Here is a 20,443-nt window from a genome sequence, read left to right on the forward strand (position 1 = left end):
TCGATTTGCTCCCGCAAATGGTTCGCCTTTTCAATTGAAGCATTCAAACAATCTAATCTACATAGTAATTCCGGTGATTGCAAGGGAATCGACCCTTGATCTAATCGATCCTCTAAGCGGCGAATGCTTTTTACTCGACTTTTGAGCTTAATCCAGTCTTCAAGAGTGGATTTACTGTTTTTTGCCTCATTATTTGTGTATGTAGATTTTACGCAACAAACCACTATTATTTCTATTTATTTATTTATTATTATTATTTTTTACAAGTTGCAAGTGACGTTCGATAACAATATACCCTTAGAATGGAGGGTATCGCGTCACTGGGCAAGTAACAGCCGAAAACAATATACCCATAGAATGTAGGGTATCGCGTCACTTGGCAAGTAACAGCCGAAAACAATATACCCTTAGAATGTAGGGCAGCGCGTCACTTGGCGCACCGTTAAGCTCAAGAGCGGCAACGAAAATTCTCCCAAAAAATACAACGCAAGCAGCAGTGGAGAAGCGAAAACGAAATAATGCACCGGTGCTGCTGCTTGTATGTATGTGTGGATACTTTTTATACGCCGTGGCTTGGGTGAACGAACGAACAAACTTTCTTGTGAGGTTCTAACGACGAGAAAGGTAGAAAAAAATAAAGGGGGGGGGGAGGGCGACAGTGATTGCAGTAAACGATAGATGTATGTACATATAACTGTTGCGTCCAAATAGCGGATCACATATGTCTGTATGTGTCGATATGTATGTATTTATGTGTGTTTAGTTATATCTATGCGATTTCTAATAAAATGCATGCAATCAAGCTCTACTATATGTATATCATACGTCTGTACCTAGAATTGAAGGCGATGTGCAATGTTTTCAGCACAAGACACTTCACAGAGAGATCTGAATGTCTTTGCTCAGCCTTCAATTTTCTGCACAAATTCCTCTGATTCCTCTTTTGGATCTTTGAATCCAACTGCTAGTTTCCTGGCTTTATCGCAGGGCATCCCTCGGCGGTAGCAGAAATTTGCACAGAATTATTATTGGCGCGACCGACGCGATGATATTACGCAAATTGATTGCTGGTTGACACACACACACACGACGCGGGCAACGAATATGTTTGCATATGTATACTGCAATTTCTTGTGTCACTGTCACTTATTGTTGTTGCCTATAATTCACTTTACAGTCCACCCAGGGGCGCCATGAAAAATTAGAAGAGTTTTTCTAATCAATTACCGAAAACTTTGGGTGGCTGCAAATTATTGTATTTTACGACGCAAAAAAAAGAAGTGCGTGCGTTCGTTTCAATAGATTTTCTCGACTTCTCCCATGTATTCAAAGACAATTTCTTCTTAGCCTATCTTACCTATGGTGGCAAAACGGGGCAAATTCGACAAGAGCGAGAGAGCGAGCTTTTATTGCGCTCCCGCTTTGCCCTAGCCTAACTTACAAAAGACTTCATAAAATTCGATCCTAATAATCATTATAATACGGATTATACGCCAAATGGCGCTACAGTATTTTAGATCATCGAAGGCCTGTAGGATGTGCCTTGTCAATCTGTGGACTTGCTCCACTGTGCCGTGTCCCTCCCGAAAGCCAAACTGGTGATCCGGCAAGATACGGCATTCCTTGATGATACCACCAAGACGATTGGCAAGAAGCCTCTCTCACACCTTAGATAAGGAAGACAAGAGACTTATTGGCCGATCCGACTCAGGGTCATCCTCCGGTTTTCCAGGCTTATGGATCATCAGGATTGCTGCTATCCACTGCTTAGGGAAAAACTGCACCCTTAACATGGCGTTAATAATGAGCGCTATGTAGAGTATCGCCCGTGTAGGCAATGCCTTCAGTGTGGAATGTCAATGCCAGGAGCCTTCTTCCTCGGTAGGGACTTGATGACTTCAACAATCTCTTCAACCCTGGCTGGTTTAATGGGTAAGGCCATTTGTAGAGGTGCTTGCAGACTTGGGTCTCTCTGAACTGTGCCTCCATGGCGAATTGGTAATGGGTGAACCTGTCCTCTAAATGATGTGCAAACGAATTGGCCTGCTCTTCTTCGTTTCTGGCAAGATCGCCTTTGGGACACCGGATAGGAACCTGTCTTAACGGTTGTCTCTTAAGAGACTTAGTGGTCTTCCAAAGCGAATATCCAGCATCCATGGTGTTATCTATGAAAGCAAGCTTTTGTTCAAAAAAGTTGCTTCGAAGTTCTCTTAGTGTGTTTCGAAGTTGCTTGGGAGCCCGGTTCCATAGAATTCGGTCCCATAGGCCTTGAGATCGGATTGCGCGTCTTCGAAGTCTCCTTTTTTGTGACAAAAGCTCTCTGGCCTCTCTTGTAAGAACTATTCCATAGGCGGCGCTTGTCGGATGTAATATACTCTCTGTGATGTTATCCACAGCCATCTCGATATCTTCCTCAGAGTTTAGCGTTAAGTTCAGTTGGATCGACCTCTCCAGATGTTGCCTAAAGGCGAGCAGATCAGTATTCTTGGTGACTAGACGAGGGCTTGGATTTTCTATAATGCCATCTGTGTCAATGCTGATGACTAGGGCCTGATGGTTGGAGTCCAGATCCCAGCTCTGACTTATTGTTGCTCTAGAATCCGGAATACCATGATGCACTGCGAGGTCTATGCAGGACGGCGTGTGATTGAATACATATGGATTCCTGGTTGGTGATCCAGTTGCAAGGATCTTCGCGCCAGTGGCAGAGATGGCTTCCGCTAGCTCTCGCCCCCTAGGGGAATTGTAAGTGTCTCCCCACAGCCAATGTCAGGCATTCCAGTCACCACCAACCAAATACTTTTGCCCGCAAGCACGAAGTGCGTCGATGTAATGTCTTTCCTCAATCCTGACTCTGGGAGGGCAGTAAATGGCGCTGAACTCCACATCGCCCAGTCCTGTGGCTACTTTTACTGCTGACATTTGCATGCTGCGTCTCAATGACCCTTTGTGGAAAATGGCGAAGCGAGGTCCTCACTAAAACCGCCACTCCACCAACGCTATTATTTTTCCACGATGGCTTGAAGGCTGGATAGAAGGCATATCCATGTATTTTTACAGCTACCCCTCTTTTAATTCTGATCTCCGTCAAAAGAAGAATGTCAACGCTGTTGTGCGCGAAGAGCTCAAATTCTTTTACTTTCCCTGAAATGCCGTTAGCATTCCAGATGAGAACCTTTAGTGGATTCATTGAGAGGCTGAAACGTTGTCCTGGAACTGACGATTAGATCCAGCCCATTGCTTAATCGTGTTGGCCAATTTAAAAACTATTTTTTCAAGTTTTTCAAGGCGTTGATTGGCTTGACTATTATGCTGCTGCTGTTCTTGCTGCTGTTGCTGTATCCACGTAAGAAACTGCTGCTGCTGCTGTTGGAGCTGTTGTTGCCATTGCTGAAATTGTGCCTACTAATGTTGCAGCAGCGCCTGAACTTCATATGAATTTTGTTGCTGATTATTCAATCCTTGTTGCTGAGATATCTGATGAAAACGACGCTGTGCAGGTCCATCTTTGCGAGGTATTGCATTTGAATTACCTTTTGCTTCCTTACTTCTAGTTCCTACCAAAGGTTTATGCTGGACAATATTTCGCTGGTGTTGCTGTATTGCTGGTCTATTAGCCCCTTTTTTGTGGCTAGACTGCAAGGTAGGAAACTGTTGCCAGTCTCCAGGAAGTGTGTTAGAGTAAGCATATGCCACTTGATTGTTTAAGGGGACATGACTCGTCCGGTTTGTATTAATTGCCTTCTTTGCGGAACCCATTGATCGGCGTAGAAACTCCTGGTACCATTGGCATCCTTTGTAACTGGCAATATGGCTTCCAGAGCAGTGAATGCAGGTTGGCTGTGCGTCTAGGGGACGTGTGCATTGTGAGGTTTGGTGATTTTCACCACATCTGGCACAATTGGGATGTCGGCGGCAGTATTTAGCTGTGTGGCCGTAACCCTGGCATCGACGACATTGTGCAATCTCTGTAGTTTTTCGCATCTTTTCAATCTTATTTTGTATTATTTTTTGGCGGCAAAGGGTCTTGACTTGGTAAATTTCGTTAATTTTTACACAAGGCTTAATATTAATGAAGAAAATATTAAGTTTTTCGTCGTTGTTAGTCCTTGAGCTTGGATTATGGATATGAAGGACCTCAAAGTCCAAGATTTTAAACTCGGCGGTAATGTCATTGTTTAGGGTGCTATGATGTAGGTCTCTCACTACAATTCTATGAGGCTTTTCAGTCTGCATTTGGTATGTGTGGAATTCTATTCCTATGGCATCTAAACAATCCACAATTGCTCTATAGGTATCACTGTCTTTTGGGAGGATTCAGACCGTTTCCCCTTGGTTAGCTATGACGATAACGTTATTCAAATTTGCAACTTCCCTTATGAGATCAAATAGGTCATTTAAGTTGCTAATGTTGACAACTATTTGCGGTGGTTTTGGAAAGCCCTTAAGCTGATTACCACAGCTCGCTGTTTCTCCTTGCAGACACTGGTCTGTATTAACTGCTTCATAAAGGTGGTCATTTTCAGCGTCTGCATCTACATTCATGCGAACTTCCTCATCCTCACTATCACTTGGGATGTCCGTGTCAAGAGTGGCAAATCTGTTTTGCAGTTTGCCTGTTTGCTTGTAGTGGGGGGCGAGCGCAGATCCCGGCCGCCGCTCCCTTGTTTTGGGGTAGAAGTGGATGACAAAGTCTGATTGTTTTTCTTTTGCCCGATCTCCGTTTTTAAGCATCCAGCAATCGTTCGGCAGCAGCGCTAATTGTTTTTGCCTCTGGGCATATCGATATGGAGGGTTCTTGGGTTCTATCAGTTCTTAGTGCAGGGCAGATACTGCTTATTGTAGCAATAGCCATGGTGTAGGTGGTGTTGCTGGTGGCACTAGTGAATGTTACTGTTATTGTGGTTTCTGAGCATGTAGAGCGTTCAGTCTCTGAACGGTACTCAGAACGAATCTCACAAGGTAATTTGCCTGATATTAGAAGCATTCTCTCATGATCAAATATTCTTATTCATTCTATAGTTATATTCTTCAATTTACCAATATTAAAGAAATGGAGAAGGGAGAGATCACCTTAGCTGATAAGCGAAGTTTTTATTGCCCCTTTTGTGCGGCTGTGCGCAGAGTGAGGGGAATGTCTTGCCCGAAGGGCAGTGAATGCAGTTGTATAAACCTTCACTAATTGTTTTTTGTTTTTGTCCAATTGCCGACACCGCGCGAAGCAGCGCCCGAAGTTACTATGTATGCTATTTTTAGCACACAAGAGAATGCACCGCTAAAGCAGATTAGAGAAAACAACTTTGCACAAGCGCGACACAGCCGATCTCTATGAAAGTTGATTAAAGACTCCCTTCCGCGTGTGCCTCATAAATATTACCATGTCAGTCTCAACCGCAGGGCATGCTCTCACAACTGTAGAGCAAGCCATTACGTGGCATCACAACGATTGGGTTTTTGATCTTTGCGACAAGGCATATTTGACCTTCATTTTTTCAAAGCTGTTTGAATATATATTCTTTGTTGTTCTTTGTCGGGCAAAATCGCGTTGAATTTCTGGAATCGATTTCATACAGTTCTTCGACAATTTTCCATGATGTTTACGATGTTCCACATTTGATTAAATCGCTAAGGAACATTGTCCAAAATAGAAACCTTTATACCCCTGATGGCGTTGTTTCATGGCTATGTCAGCAGTAGTTTGAAACTTAAAGTTCCTTCTGAAAATTCTTTACATTAATTAAAATTTATTTTGATATATTTAATCGGCATTTCGAGACAAAGTCTCACAAATTCAATTTAAAAACGAGCGGGAACGTTGTGAGTTGCTGAGGAGACCGCAATTCCACATTTATACCCGATACTTAGTCAGTATGGCTCTCCTCCGGCAGACGCCGCTAATATTAAACGACACGACAAAGAGTGCGTGCGAGAGAGACAGAAAATCAGTCTGAGCGTTACGTCGGGCGCTGCGTAGCCACTGCAAATTGATTTGTTCCTTTTGGGTATAAAAATGATCCGATCTGATCCAGATTCAGCAATCTGATAGATATAGTCATTATCTATGATTCTGCGTTTTTAGTTTTCTCGAATCTGCAATATTGTGGATGCAACAGATTTTCGTCCTTTGTGTAGGCGGAAGGGGGTGGGGCAAAATTCTGAGATATACGTTTTATAGTGAGATCTAACAGAAGTGCGGGTACCAAATTTGGTTACTCTAGCCTTAATAGTCTCTGAGATTTGTGGATGCCCCAGATTTTCGTCCTTTGCGGGGGCTGAAGGGGGTGTGGCGAAATTTTTACACAAAACGGTCAAGGTCCGATATCACAGGAGTGTGGATACCAAATTTGGTTGCTCTGGCTCTTATAGGTCTTGAGATTCTTGAACTCATATTTTGCAATTGGCAAAACCGACCATGAAACCTGTGTGTTAAAGAGAGAAAGAGCGAGAAAGAATGAAATTGTTTTCTTGATTCTGGCTATAATAATTATACGATCTGGTTGAGATTTTACACTCTAGAACATATAGTCATCCTCTACGATTCTGCGTTTTTGGTTTTATCGTATCTTTAAAAATGTGGATGCCACAGATTTTCGTCCTTTGTGGGGGCGGAAGGCGGTGTGGCGAAATTTGGACACGAAACGGTCAAGGTCCGATATCACAGGAGTGTGGATACCAAAGTGGGCGGGGCGAAGTTTTGAAATATTTTTGTAGCAGTGACATATCACAGAAGTCTGGATCCAAAACAACGTTGCTCTAGCTCTTATAGTCTTTGAGCACTAGGCGCTGAAGGGGACGGTCAGACGGACAGACGGACAGACGGACGGACGGACAGACAGACAGGGCTCAATCGACTCGGCTATTGATGCTGATCAAGAATATATATACTTTATGGGGTCGGAAACGATTCCTTCTGGACGTTACACACATCCACTTTTACCACAAATCTAATATACCCCAATACTCATTTTGAGTATCGGGTATAAAAAGACAGATTATCGCTGGTTTGCAGAATTGAATCGTGGTCGTAGCTCAGTCGATGACGAGTCCCGTGAAGGTCGTCCAAAATCAGTTGTTGTACCACAAAACATCGATGGCGTGCGTGAACTGATAGTGCAAGATCGACATGTGACATATTGGAAGATAGAGGCATCCTTGCACACTAACTCCACTTCAATAAATTCCATTTTCCATGAACACTTAGTTGCAAAAAAGGTTTGTTCTCGTTGGATACCCTATAACTTATCAATCGCTCAAAAAAAGGCTCGCGTCGATTGGAGTGATAGGTTATGAATGATGGATGTATGCGTATGAGCCGGAAACTAAACAGCAATCGACCGTGTGGGTGTTCCAAGATGAGCCGAATCCAACAGAAGTTGTTTGAGCACGAAGCACTGTGAAGCAAATGGTTGCCTGTTTCTTCGGGAGAATAGGTCATGTGGCCATTGTTCTGCTAGAGCAACGTAGGACTGTAAATTCTGAGTGGTAAACGACCATTTTTTTGTCGGAGGTCTTTGGAGAAATTCGCAAAACCAACTGCCGAAAACGAATCAATCTCCATCATGACAAGGCGAGCTCTCACACATCTCGACAATCAGGTCAATTTTTAAACAGTCAAAACATCGAATTGATGACTCATCCGCCCTTCAGTCCTGACTTGGAACCCAATGACTTCTTTTTATTTCTTACATAAAAAACGAGGGGGAACGTTGTGAGTTGATGCGGACACCGCAACTCTACAGTTATACCCGATACTTAGTCAGTATGGCTCTCCTGCGGCAGACGCCGCTAATATTGAACCACACGACAAAGAGTGCGTGCGAGAGAGACAGAAAATCAGTCTGAGCGTGACGTCGGGCGCTGCGTGGCCACTGCAAATTGATTTCTTGCTTTTGGCTACAAAAATGATCCGATCTGATCCAGATTCAGCAATCTGATAGATATAGTCATTATCTATGATTCTGCGTTTTTACTTTTCTCGAATGTGCAATATTGTGGATGCAACAGATTTTCGTCTTTTGTGGGGGCGGAAGGGGGTGGAGCGAAATTCTGAGATATACGTTTTATAGTGAGATCTAACAGAAGTGCGGGTACCAAATTTGGTTACTCTAGCCTTAATAGTCTCTGAGATTTGTGGATGCCCCAGATTTTCGTCCTTTGCGGGGGCGGAAGGGGGTGTGGCGAAATTTGGACACGAAACGGTCAAGGTCCGATATCACAGGAGTGTGGATACCAAATTTGGTTGCTCTGAATCTTATAGGTTCTGAGATCCTTGAACTCATATTTTGCAATTGGCAAAGCCGACCATGAAACCTGTGTGTTAGTGAGAGACAGAGCGAGAAAGAATGAAATTGTTTTCTTGATTCTGGCTATAATAATTATACGATCTGGTTGAGACTTTACACTCTAGAACATATAGTCATCCTCTACGATTCTGCGTTTTTGGTTTTATCGTATCTTTAAAAATGTGGATGCCACAGATTTTCGTCCTTTGTGGGGGCGGAAGTGGGCGGGGCAAAGTTTTGAAATATTTTTGTAGCAGTGACATATCACAGATGTCTGGATCCAAAACATCGTTGCTCTAGCTCTTATAGTCTTTGAGCACTAGGCGCTGAAGGGGACGGACGGACGGACGGACGGACGGACGGACGGACGGACGGACGGACGGACGGACGGACGGACAGACGGACAGACAGACAGGGCTCAATCGACTCGGCTATTGATGCTGATCAAGAATATATATACTTTATGGGGTCGGAAACGATTCCTTCTGGACGTTACACACATCCACTTTTACCACAAATCTAATATACCCCAATACTCATTTTGAGTATCGGGTATAAAAACTGCGTGGTCAACGATTTACGAGCGTCGAAGAAGCAGTTCTAGAGTTCAAAAACAATGTTTTGGAGGTGTCTCAAAAGGGATTGAAAAATTGCTATGAGCATGGTTCTAACGAATGCAAAAGTATATTGATCATGAGAGGGAATGTATTAAAAAAAAATAAAGCCATTTTCATTTAAAAGTTTTTTTTAATATTTGCTATTCCCGAAATATAAAAAGCAGCCCTCGTATAAATGTCGCTCGTTATGCAGCAGAGCCCTGCGGTCGGTTCTTCCTGGGATCCGAGCGTAACAAACTTTGTCTTAGTATAGCTAAGTGCACGTGATGGAATTGGAATAACTATAATTCAATTTCCTTGTTTGTTAATGGTAGTATTAATGAAAATTCTATTTATAAATTAAGAATGATGATCAAAAGTATAATTTGTTACTTAGTTCTGGAGATAAAAAAACATATTGAAATGAAACTATTGAACTAACGTCAGTTGAGAAATTTCGTCATTTGGTTATGTATGTATTTCCGTTTATAATTTGTTTACAACTAATTTATAATTATCAATATATAAAGGCGATCCAGAGCATAAAGAAATAATTGGTTTTTTATTAATAATATTGTGGGGCCACACCCAAAACTAAACCCTTTTTGTGGTTTTTCATTCAGGACGCTGAATATTTTTTGTGAATTTTTGTGAATTGATCGCATTATAACCAGTAAGCTCGGAGTTCAATGCACTGGTGTGTGATAGTTTCGTAATTGCTGAAATTCCGCTGCTGAACCTGCTTTTTGATTTTTTTTCCTATATTTTGCGATTTTCCTTAACGGTTTAATGTCAATGGTGTTGTTGTCATTCTCATATACGGCTTTGTGATTTTTATGCAAAGAGTAACCATCCGATGCACAGAAAAGCCAAATAAAGAAACAGCTTGGAAAGTGTCTGTTCGTCTTCGTATTGCGTGGTGCCGCGATTGGCAGCTAAAAGTTAGAGAGAAGTAGGCAAATAAAGAGACTGGGCATACGACATAGGAAAAGAACAATAAAGCAAACGAACTCACCAGGCGGACGCGGTTCACCAAAATTAAGTGAAGATGTAATAAAACCAAAAGGAAAAGCGCCAATGCCAAACGACATATGAAAGCCATCACCAAATCCAAAGCCAGGGAAACCAGGCACCGGTTCTGGCTCGGTGCGGTGGCCAGCGGGTCGTGGGGGAACTTTATTGCTGTAGAAATAAAGAAGCAAATATCATTGTTAAATTTTAAAATTTTGTTTGTTTATTTTTTAAGTTGTATTCACCGAGGATCCTCTTGCCGCGTGCTATTTCGACCATAAAGTGGTATGACTTTGTCTTTGTCAACTGCAGCCTTGCATACGGGGCAGAGTTTACGACTGGGACGCGTCAATAGCCACTGGTGTAAGCAGGGCCAGCAGAACAAATGTCCGCACATGCAAACCACGGCATCTTTTGCTGTGTCCAAGCATATGTTACACTCATAAAGTGATTCATCACTATGTTCCTTATCGTTAGAGCTATTGCCAGTTGTGTCCTTTTTATCAGCACTTAAGCCTGGCTCAGAGTCAGTCGGTACTGACTGTGCAATCCCAGAATCGTCAGATTTATTCAAATCAGCAATGTTTCCACCAGCAAGAGAACTCCCCGTAAATGAGTACGATGTACTGGAAGCAGCCCCTTCTTCCTCCGAAACTGCCAACGTGGGCCTTCCAAACTGTCGCAATTGAGTTGTAATATGTTCATTATGTATTTCATTGTTCAGGTGCTCTGTGACTGTGTCAGTACTGTTGACGTTGCTGCTTCCACTATATGTTGAGTTGGGCTGCTCCAGTATTGCAGCCAGTTGCGGCATTTCCATGGTTGATCCAGGCTTTCACTTTATAAGCAGCGATCATAATAATTATAAATTATATTTTAAAAATCACAAAATTAAAATGTAAGTTAAGTTTAAAGAACATTCTTCGGTGACATTATTTTTATAAATTATACTAGGCAACAAAATTTAACATTTTATTTAAGCTTCTAACCAAACCAACGTTTTCTGATAGATTTGGCGCTAACAGTTTTGTAATCCTTTTTATACCCGATACTCAAAAAGAGTATAGGAGTTTATTAGATTTGTGGTAAAAGTGGATGTGTGTAACGTCCAGAAGGAAGCGTTTCCATAACCCCATAAAGTATATATATTCTTGATCAGCATCAATAGCCGAGTCGATTGAGCCATGTCTGTCTGTCCACAAAGGACGAAAATCTGTGGCATCCACAATTTTAAAGATACGAAAAAGCCAAAAATGCAGAATCGTAGAGAATGACCATATCTTTTAGACTGCAGAACCTGAATTGGATCGTATCATTATTATAGCCAGAATGAAGAAAACAATTTCATTTTTTCTCGCCCTGTCTCTTTCTAACACACACGTATCATAGCCGGCTTGGCTTAGCGCAAAACATTAGCACCTAGATCTCAGAGACTATAAAAGCTAGAGCAACCTAATTTTTGATCCACAATCCTATGATATCGGACCATGACGAGTTAGTTTCAAAAATTCCGCCACACCCCCTTCCGACCACGGACGAAAATCTGGTGCATCCACAAATTTCAGAGACTATTAAGGCTAGAGTAACCAAATTTGGTATCCACACTCCTGTTAGATTTCACTATAAAATATATATTTCAAAATTTCGCCCCACTCCCTTCCGCCCCCACAAAGGACGAAAATTTGTGGCATCCACAATATTGAAGATACGAGAAAACTAAGATACGCACAATAATAGAGAATGACCGTATCTATGAGATTGCTGAATCTGGATCAGATCGGATTATTATTATAGCCAAAAGTAACAAATCAATTTTCAGTGGCTACGCAGCGCCCGTCGACACGTTCTGACTGATTTTCTGTCTCTCTCGCACGCACTCGTTGTCGTTTAATGTAGCCATACTGACTATGTATCGGGTTTAAATGTAGAGTTGCGGTCGCAGCTGCAACTCACAACGTTCCCCCTCATTTTTTTCTGTTGTATGGTTTTTTTATACCCGATACTCAAAATGAGTATTGGGGTATATTAGATTTGTGGTAAAAGTGGATGTGTGTAACGTCCAGAAGGAATCGTTTCCGACCCCATAAAGTATATATATTCTTGATCAGCATCAATAGCCGAGTCGATTGAGCCCTGTCTGTCTGTCCGTCTGTCCGTCCGTCCCCTTCAGCGCCTAGTGCTCAAAGACTATAAGAGCTAGAGCAACGATGTTTTGGATCCAGACTTCTGTGATATGTCTGCTACAAAAATATTTCAAAATTTCGCCACACCCCCTTCCGCTCCCGCAAAGGACTAAAATGTGTGGCATCCACAAATCTCAGAGACTATTAAGACTAGAGTAAACAAATTTGGTATCCACACTGCTGATAGATCTCACTATAAAACGCATATCTCCAAATTTCGCCCCACCCCCTTCCGCCCCCACAAAGGACGAAAATCTTATGCATCCACAATATTGCAGATTCGAGAAAACTAAAAACGCAGAATCATACATAATGGCTATATCTATCAGATTGCTGAATCTGGATCAGATCAGATAATTTTTATAGACAAGAGGAACAAATCAATTTGCACTGGCTACGTAGCGCCCGACGTCACGCTCAGACTGATTTTCTGTCTCTCTCGCACGCACTCTTTCTCGCGTCGTTTAATATTAGCGGCGTCCGCCGGAGGAGAGCCATACTGACTGATTATTGGGTATAAATGTAGAGTTGCGGTCGCCGGAGCAACTCACAACGTTCCCACTCGTTTGCTTACTTTTTAGGTTTTTATTTTTCGGTGCTCCCTTTTCATCGATATGTTTCATTGTCAAATTTCTGACAAAGAAAAACAGCATTCCCGGTTTCGTTAATATACAGAGTGAAACAAATATTGAATTATAAATGCTAGGGTTACGAGAACATTTGTGCTGTTGTGCGCAAACTCGGCTTTACGAAAGCGTTCAGGTAGCCTCGTCGACCGATCCAATACAGTTGGTCCTATCTAGCGACACTTCGAAAGTATGATGGTAGGCGTCTTCAGGTATAGTGAGCGGAAGGGCTTGGGTTAACAACACTATGGTCGGATCCGAAACAAAGCACAGATCAAGCAATCGGTCCAAGGAATTTTTCACATGATTGACTTGAAACAGGGACAACAAGCAAGCCGTCAACAATGTCGTGACATGGGCAATAGTTTACTAGACTCGTTTACCGAAGACCAAACAGTTCCTGGCAAGTTGAAGTCACCAAGAACCATCATATGATCTTTATCTGATGACGAGGAAGAAACAGCAGTTAAAGCGGACAAATGCTGCTCATAAATAGAGATATCCGAAGAAGGTGGAATATATGAGCAAGTAATAAAGTTTTACGCACAGGAATTCCAGTTCCTGTTGGACTTGGACTGTGAAGTGTTCCGACGCGAAGTTAGAGTTCACTGCAATCAGAGCCCCTCCTGCACGTCGAGACGAACGGTCCTTCCTAAAAGTTGTGTACCGGCCTGTTAAATCCTCGGAACTAAGAATGTCCGGCTTTAACCAGGTTTCGGTAAGCACAATAACGTGGGCAGCAAATGCAATACTATCCCGGAAAAGAATGATGAGATTACTACGTAAGCCTCTAGCATTCTGATAGGTTACTAAAAGATAAGTTAGTTTTTTGGAAGGGTGGAAGCAGGATGGAAGGAGATCCCGCGGAGTGAGCCTTTTGCGCCTCGGAGACTCATCAAGCAGTTGCAGACTGCTAAACTGAGAGTCAATGGCTAGGAGCCGATCGTACTGCTATTTCAAGAAAACGGTCAGCTCCTTAAAGCCCTTCCGCGTCTGCCTCATAAATATTACCATGTCATTCTCAGACGCACGGCATGCCTAACAACTGTAGTGCAAGCCATAACGTTTTGAGATGGCATCACCCAAGAGAGCCGTAAAACCAGCGCATTTTGTGTGCACTACGAAACAGAAAAAAATTAAATAATAATAATAAATAATAATAATGAACAATAATAAAATCAAATAAGATTTCAAACCAAATAGGTATCAGACCAGTGTGCCAGACAAACGCTAATAGGAGGAGAGGAGAGCAGTTGCAGCAGCAGCTAATGAGACAGAGAGCTACTGAACAGAAAGTTTCGAGAGCGAAAGAGGAAGAGCAGTTATTTAAGTTTAGCTGATAGGGAGAGAGAGATAGCACAACAAAACCTACAAGAGCAGGCTGTAATGCAATGTAATGCGTACTCACTGCAACAACACAAACACGACAAGACGACGCCGAAAAATAAAAAGTAAAATAATGTTTTAACACAGATGCAGGTTTCCAGATTGCAGGATGGTTTGGAAGTTAATTAAAGTTTATTCACGAAAACACCGGTTGTTTATGCAAAACAAAAGGAAACGAGGTGGAACGTTGTGAGTTGCTGCGGACACCGCAACTCTACAGTTTGTTACGAACCTTTGTTTTTCTTTGGGGCAAGGCCGGCTAGCCAGTCATCCCAGGGCTGGATACTTCCCAAGCCCTCAGGTCGCACAACAACCAACTGATTGGACATCTCGAACAAAATGAAACAACAAAAATAACCGACAAAAAAAAACTGAAAAAAACGGACTCTACTCGACAAACAACATTACAGTCTTCCCTCAACACAGACTTGGACCAGGTCGAGGTGTCGATGTTTTACCCCCCGACGCACCCACCCTACCTGAGATCTGAATCACACGTTCCGGATCTCCCTGCCATTGGCAAAAGCCTTACCCTCTCGTTGCTGTGGCTCCTCTTCCCCCCATACGAAACGCTTAACAATTCATTTCTTCGTTATAATCTTCACTTCATTTCCTATTTTCACACGATATCATTTCTAAACTAGGCCTGCCTATTCATCCCCCCCTCATCTTAGTACTACTGGCGGTTAATAAATAATTAGATTAATAGGAATAAATAATATAATAAATATAAATAAATAGGTTACATATATATAATAAATATGGACGGACTTAAATTACATATACTTATAACTAGAGACGTCTAACAAAAATAATTAATGGGAGTAAATAAGTTGATGTGCTTTTTTTTCTTCTCCCTAAGTGGGCGAGGGTCCCGCACTACGTGGCCAGGTCTGATCCTTCGAGACCAGCAGGAACAACAGGCCAGGGTGGCGGAGCTGTGACCTATTCCCTACGGCCAACAAAAAAATAAATTTGGGGTTTCTTTACTCCCCCTTTGGAGCGGACTCACTCTTATGCTTCCTGGTCCTGGTTCCTGGTCTTTCCCTGATCTGGATCCCCTGGAATCACATTTATTTATCTTTTATTCATTTTTTTGCAGGGTGATGGCCACTACTCCATCCTCATCCCACTCACTTTTTCTTTCAGAACAAAAAAAATCGCTAAGTCACTAGGTCCGGCGCGCATGCTCCTCCGTTGCGGGAACTTTTTTTTCTGAACCCCCTCTTGGCTGTTCTGTTTAATGCTCCCGGCTGCCGATCCCCATCGCTCTCTGTTCTATCGCCCTTGAACTAGGTTCAAGGGCATGGCCTGATTCGGGCTGCTGTTGGTTCTCTTTTCTTTTGGGTGTGGGTGAGTTGGCTTCGGGACTCCGTTATGGGATGAGATCGGAAATCCTCTCACAACGGCTCCGGAGAGCGCGCGGAACTCTAACTCTCCAGGACCCGGTGGCCACTCTTCGCTAACCTTTCCCCTTAAATTTTGGCCCTGCCACCCTGTTCAAAAAAAATACCTTCCTCTCAGCGCTTCTAGGGTCTCGCCTATCGATATCTTCGCATGCAACAAGTTATACCCGATACTAAGTCAGTATGGCTCTCCTCCGGCAGACGCCGCTAATATTAAACGACACGACAAAGAGTGCGTGCGAGAGAGACAGAAAATCAGTCTGAGCGTGACGTCGGGCGCTGCGTAGCCACTGAAAATTGATTTCTTGCTTTTGGCTACAAAAATGATCCGATCTGATCCAGATTCAGCAATCTGATAGATATGGTCATTATCTATGATTCTGCGTTTTTAGTTTTCTCGAATGTGCAATATTGTGGATGCAACAGATTTTCGTCTTTTGTGGGGGCGGAAGGGGGTGGGGCGAAATTCTGAGATATACGTTTTATAGTGAGATCTAACAGAAGTGCGGATACCAAATTTGGTTACTCTAGCCTTAATAGTCTCTGAGATTTGTGGATGCCCCAGATTTTCGTCCTTTGCGGGGGCGGAAAGGGGTGTGGCGAAATTTGGACACGAAACGGTCAAGGTCCGATATCACAGGAGTGTGGATACCAAATTTGGTTGCTCTGGCTCTTATAGGTTCTGAGATCCTTGAACTCATATTTTGCAATTGACAAAACCGACCATGAAACCTGTGTGTTAGAGAGAGACAGAGCGAGAAAGAATGAAATTGTTTTCTTGATTCTGGCTATAATAATTATACGATCTGGTTGAGATTTTACACTCTAGAACATATAGTCATCCTCTACGATTCTGCGTTTTTGGTTTTATCGTATCTTTAAAAATGTGGATGCCACAGATTTTCGTCCTTTGTGGGGGCGGAAGTGGGCGGGGCAAAGTTTTGAAATATTTTTGTAGCAGTGACATATCACAGAAGTCTGCATCCAAAACATCGTTGCTCTAGCTCTTATAGTCTTTGAGCACTAGGCGCTGAAGGGGACGGACGGACGGACGGACAGACGGACAGACAGACAGGGCTCAATCGACTCGGCTATTGATGCTGATCAAGAATATATATACTTTATGGGGTCGGAAACGATTCCTTCTGGACGTTACACACATCCACTTTTACCACAAATCTAATATACCGCAATACTCATTTTGAGTATCGGGTATAAAAAGCGGATCGCAAAAAAAAAAACGCGTCTGGTCACTACGAAAGAGAACGACGAAACAAAGCAGCGGACAGCGATACCAAACTAGATATAAAATAAATTGTATAAGTTACATAAATCATAAGATCCCATACATATGCAAATAGTGACTGAATACCGGCTATAAAGTAGTCGAAACGTTCCCCCTCGTTCCTACGTAATGCTGTTTCTCTCTCTGTCTATTGGTGTCGTTTTTCTTAAAAATACTGACCTATTTTATTCAAATTTTAAAATCTTTCATTTGCTTCATTCGGTACATCTTTCTCTCACTCTATCTTCTCACACCAACACCAGCTATTTTGCTATCTCGGTTCCTTCTGCCAGGGGGCGCACAGTGCACAAGGAAGAGTGTGTGAGAGAGAGAGAGAGAATAAGAAAGTTTTTGGAAGGAGTTGCGTAGTCAGTTTCAGGAGTTTCATTTGTTCCCTCTGGCTATAATAATGATCCGATTTCATCCAGATACCGGCAATCGCCACAGTTTTTTGTCAGTGTGATATCACAGAAGTATGCACAAATATGGTTGATCTCTGAGAACAAGGCGTCAAACACGACGGACAGGAAAACATTGCTATATCGACTCTGCTATTGTCAAGAAGAATATGAATACAAGTAGTATCATAAATTCTAAAAAGTAATGTCCTTGTTCCCTTAACCCGCCTAAACCGCAACACCCTTTAGTTTGTTCATATTACGTAGGTTGCTATTTATATTTTGGGATTTGGCAATAATGCCCATACGTAAAATCTGACAAAGCCACAATAAACTTTATAATTTTTTTAGAATACAAACGTTTTTATGTACAATTGTTTTTTGCTTTGCTTTGCTTTTTACAAAAATTTATTTGGCAAAAAAATAGAAATTTTTCGAGATGGTTTTCGTTGGATTATTTTTCACAACAAGAATGTGTTGATGAACTTAGTTCTTTGTATGGCGAGAAAGCACCATCAAACGAGGGGGAACGTTGTGAGTTGCTGCGGACACCGCAACTCTACAGTTATACCCGATACTTAGTCAGTATGGCTCTCCTCCGGCAGACGCCGCTAATATTAAACGACACGACAAAGAGTGCGTGCGAGAGAGACAGAAAATCAGTCTGAGCGTGACGTCGGGCGCTGCGTAGCCACTGCAAATTGATTTGTTCCTTTTGGCTATAAAAATGATCCGATCTGATCCAGATTCAGCAACTGGATAGATATGGTCAATCTGCAATATTGTGGATGCAACAGATTTTCGTTCTTTGTGAAGGCGGAAGGGGGTGGGGCGAAATTTGGAGATATACGTTTTATAGTGAGATCTAACAGGAGTAAGTATACCAAATTTGGTTACTCTAGCCTTAATAGTTTCTGAGATTTGTGGATGCCCCAAATTTTCGTCCTTTGCGGGGGCGGAAAGGGGTGTGGCGAAATTTTGAGATCAAACGGTCAAGATCCGATATCACAGGAGTGTGGATACCAAAGTTGGCTGCTCTGGCTCTTATAGGTTCTGAGATCCTTGAACTCATATTTTGCAATTGGCAAAACCGACCATGAAACCTGTGTGTTAGAGAGAGACAGAGCGAGAAAGAATAAAATTGTTTTCTTGATTCTGGCTATAATAATTGTACGATCTGGTTCAGATTTTGCACTCTAGAAGATATAGTCATCCTCTACGATTCTGTTTTCTCGTATCGTCGAAATTGTGGATGCCACAGATTTTCGCCCTTTGTGGGAGCGGAAGTGGGCGGGGCGAAATTTTAAATTATTCTTGTAATAGTGACATATTACAGAAGTCTGGATCCAAACCATCGTTGCTCTAGCTCTTATAGTCTTTGAGCACTAGGCGCTAATAGTTACGTACAGACGGACAGATAGACAGGGCTCAATCGACTCGGCTATTGATGCTGATCAGGAATATATAAACTTTCTGGGTCGGAAACGATTCCTTCTAGACGTTACACACATCCATTTTCACCACAAATCTAATATACCCCAATACTCTTTTTGAGTATCGGGTATACAAATAGATAAATATGCAGACTGGTTTAAATGTTCCGATCCGTGTTTTGCACACCGTAATCATCTGCTTAATCAGTTTGTATTGATTTTGATAAGAACAAATTGTAAATGCCTAACAGATAGGATGAAAGGGAATCAAAATGCAAAATCATACGAGAAGAAGCACAAAATTTTGCGGCAGTAGGATTTTTTATTTTATCTTGTAATACTTATGTATAAGTTTATTATTTTTTGCTAATTTTTTTATTTTTATTTAAATTGTATGTACACATATATATAACAGATTTAATTTTAGGCGGATAACATGGATGTGACTTAATTACTTAAAAGTCTTAAAATTAAGTCATATCAAGTCGACAAGTCGGCTGGCAAAAACCCTCTAGCTGAACCCTCCACGAGGGTGCCGGCTGGGCAATGGACACTGCATTATCCCGGGCGAGGATAGTGCACTGTCGCTTGCCCTGCCCGGGGTAATGCAGTGTCTAGCTAAGGCTATGGTCCATCGTCAAGGCCATGGCTAGAGGTGCCTGGCGGCCAGGCATAAAACGCTAGGGGGTGGTCCCCCCGAAAAACATTAACCGGTATGGACCTTCGGGCCAAATATGGAGGCTGATAAGGAGCAAGCACGGGTTGGGATGTCAACCCAAACGTCGGTGGAAAGCGTGACTGCTACCACCGGCGGGCACGGGGAGGAGCAATCCTCTCTGCGTGTCGCCAGCGGTCACACCTCGGGCATGGCGGGAGCAGGTCATGTCAGTTGTAATACTACTGCCACAAAAACGACGCGTTGCAGGGTGAGCCGCGCGGGTGCCGTTGTCGACGAAGACTCGGACCCGGAGAGCGTGCTATCCATTAGCAGGACCGAAGAGGAAAGCCTTCTCCGCTCGCCGGAACCAGGTACCAGCTCCCTGCGTAGGGAAGGGCCGAAGCGTTCCAGGGAGGGGATGAAGGCAAAAGCTCAGTATAAGGCGGCCCTCAAGTTACTGAGCCGGCTCCGGGGCAAGGCGGATATCTCCCAAGAGGAGAAGTCCAAGCTAGCCTGGGCTGAGCAACGGGTACAGGAGGGCCGCGAACACTACGCGCAGTTGCCCCAGATGACGGCAACAAACGGTGGATTCGCCAACAAGGTGGAGGAGATGTTGGCCACCAAGAGGCAACGCTCGATCGAGAGTGCTGCGAAAGACACTCCGGCGAACAAGCGGCAACGCGGGCCCAAGGTGGCCACCCCCCAGCCGAAGACGAGGAAGCCGAGACAGAAGGCCATGAGCGAGGTGTCCAAGAGACATCTCATTGTGGCCTTGATCGACCGCAGCGACGAGAACGGGAAGATGACGGCGGCGCAGTGGAAGTTAGCTCACGCGCAGCTCGTCGAGGCACTATTCTCGCGAATGGAGGAGGACCCTAGCGCTCCCATGCCCACGTTCGATGGAGCAAGATGGCTGAACGGGGTCAAAATCCTCAAGTGTAATGACGACCCAACGCGGCAGTGGCTGGTGCAGAAGGTGCCCCTACTGGAAGTTCTGTGGGAGGGGGCCAAGCTGGAGGTGGTAGACAGGAGCTCTTCCCCATTGCTGTCCAGGGGGAGCGAGCACTGAAGCTGCTGCAGAGGCAAAATCCGGACGTGCCAACGGCTGACTGGAAGGTTCTGCACGCCGGTAGCCCACTACCCAACGAGGGGGGCCAGCACGTGATCCTCCAGATCAGC

The 20,443-nt window shown here is 43.3% G+C and overlaps 2 protein-coding genes across 2 annotated transcripts in view; one reads left to right on the forward strand and one right to left on the reverse strand.

Annotated features, from left to right (window-relative positions):
• LOC117186087 (vicilin-like seed storage protein At2g18540) overlaps nucleotides 1-9,509 on the forward strand; it is a 30,699-nt gene extending 21,190 nt beyond the window's left edge. Inside the window, exon 3 of the mRNA XM_033386187.1 lies at nucleotides 9,502-9,509. Within this exon, the coding sequence (XP_033242078.1) occupies nucleotides 9,502-9,509 (8 nt within the window). The remainder of the gene's footprint in view (nucleotides 1-9,501) is intronic.
• On the reverse strand, nucleotides 9,322-10,748 carry LOC117186465 (E3 ubiquitin-protein ligase RNF185-like). The gene is made up of 3 exons (XM_033387331.1): nucleotides 10,135-10,748; nucleotides 9,894-10,060; nucleotides 9,322-9,813 (listed from the first exon to the last, which is right to left on the reverse strand). Exons 1-3 carry the CDS (start codon nucleotides 10,707-10,709, stop codon nucleotides 9,713-9,715), a joined length of 843 nt encoding a protein of 280 aa, XP_033243222.1. The 5' UTR covers nucleotides 10,710-10,748; the 3' UTR covers nucleotides 9,322-9,712.
• Nucleotides 10,749-20,443: the final 9,695 nt, after the last annotated feature.

Source organism: Drosophila miranda, chromosome XR (assembly GCF_003369915.1).
Source record: "Drosophila miranda strain MSH22 chromosome XR, D.miranda_PacBio2.1, whole genome shotgun sequence".
NCBI classification, from domain to species: domain Eukaryota; kingdom Metazoa; phylum Arthropoda; class Insecta; order Diptera; family Drosophilidae; genus Drosophila; species Drosophila miranda.

Excerpts from the sequence above, each read along its gene's own strand:
- LOC117186465 (XM_033387331.1), bottom strand. The coding sequence starts at position 10,709 with ATGGAAATGCCGCAACTGGCTGCAATACTGGAGCAGCCCAACTCAACA. Across the intron at positions 10,061-10,134 it reads ACGCGGCAAGAGGATCCTCG|CAATAAAGTTCCCCCACGAC; the intron begins GTGAATACAACT and ends TTATTTCTACAG. Across the intron at positions 9,814-9,893 it reads TGGTGAACCGCGTCCGCCTG|CTGCCAATCGCGGCACCACG; the intron begins GTGAGTTCGTTT and ends TCTAACTTTTAG.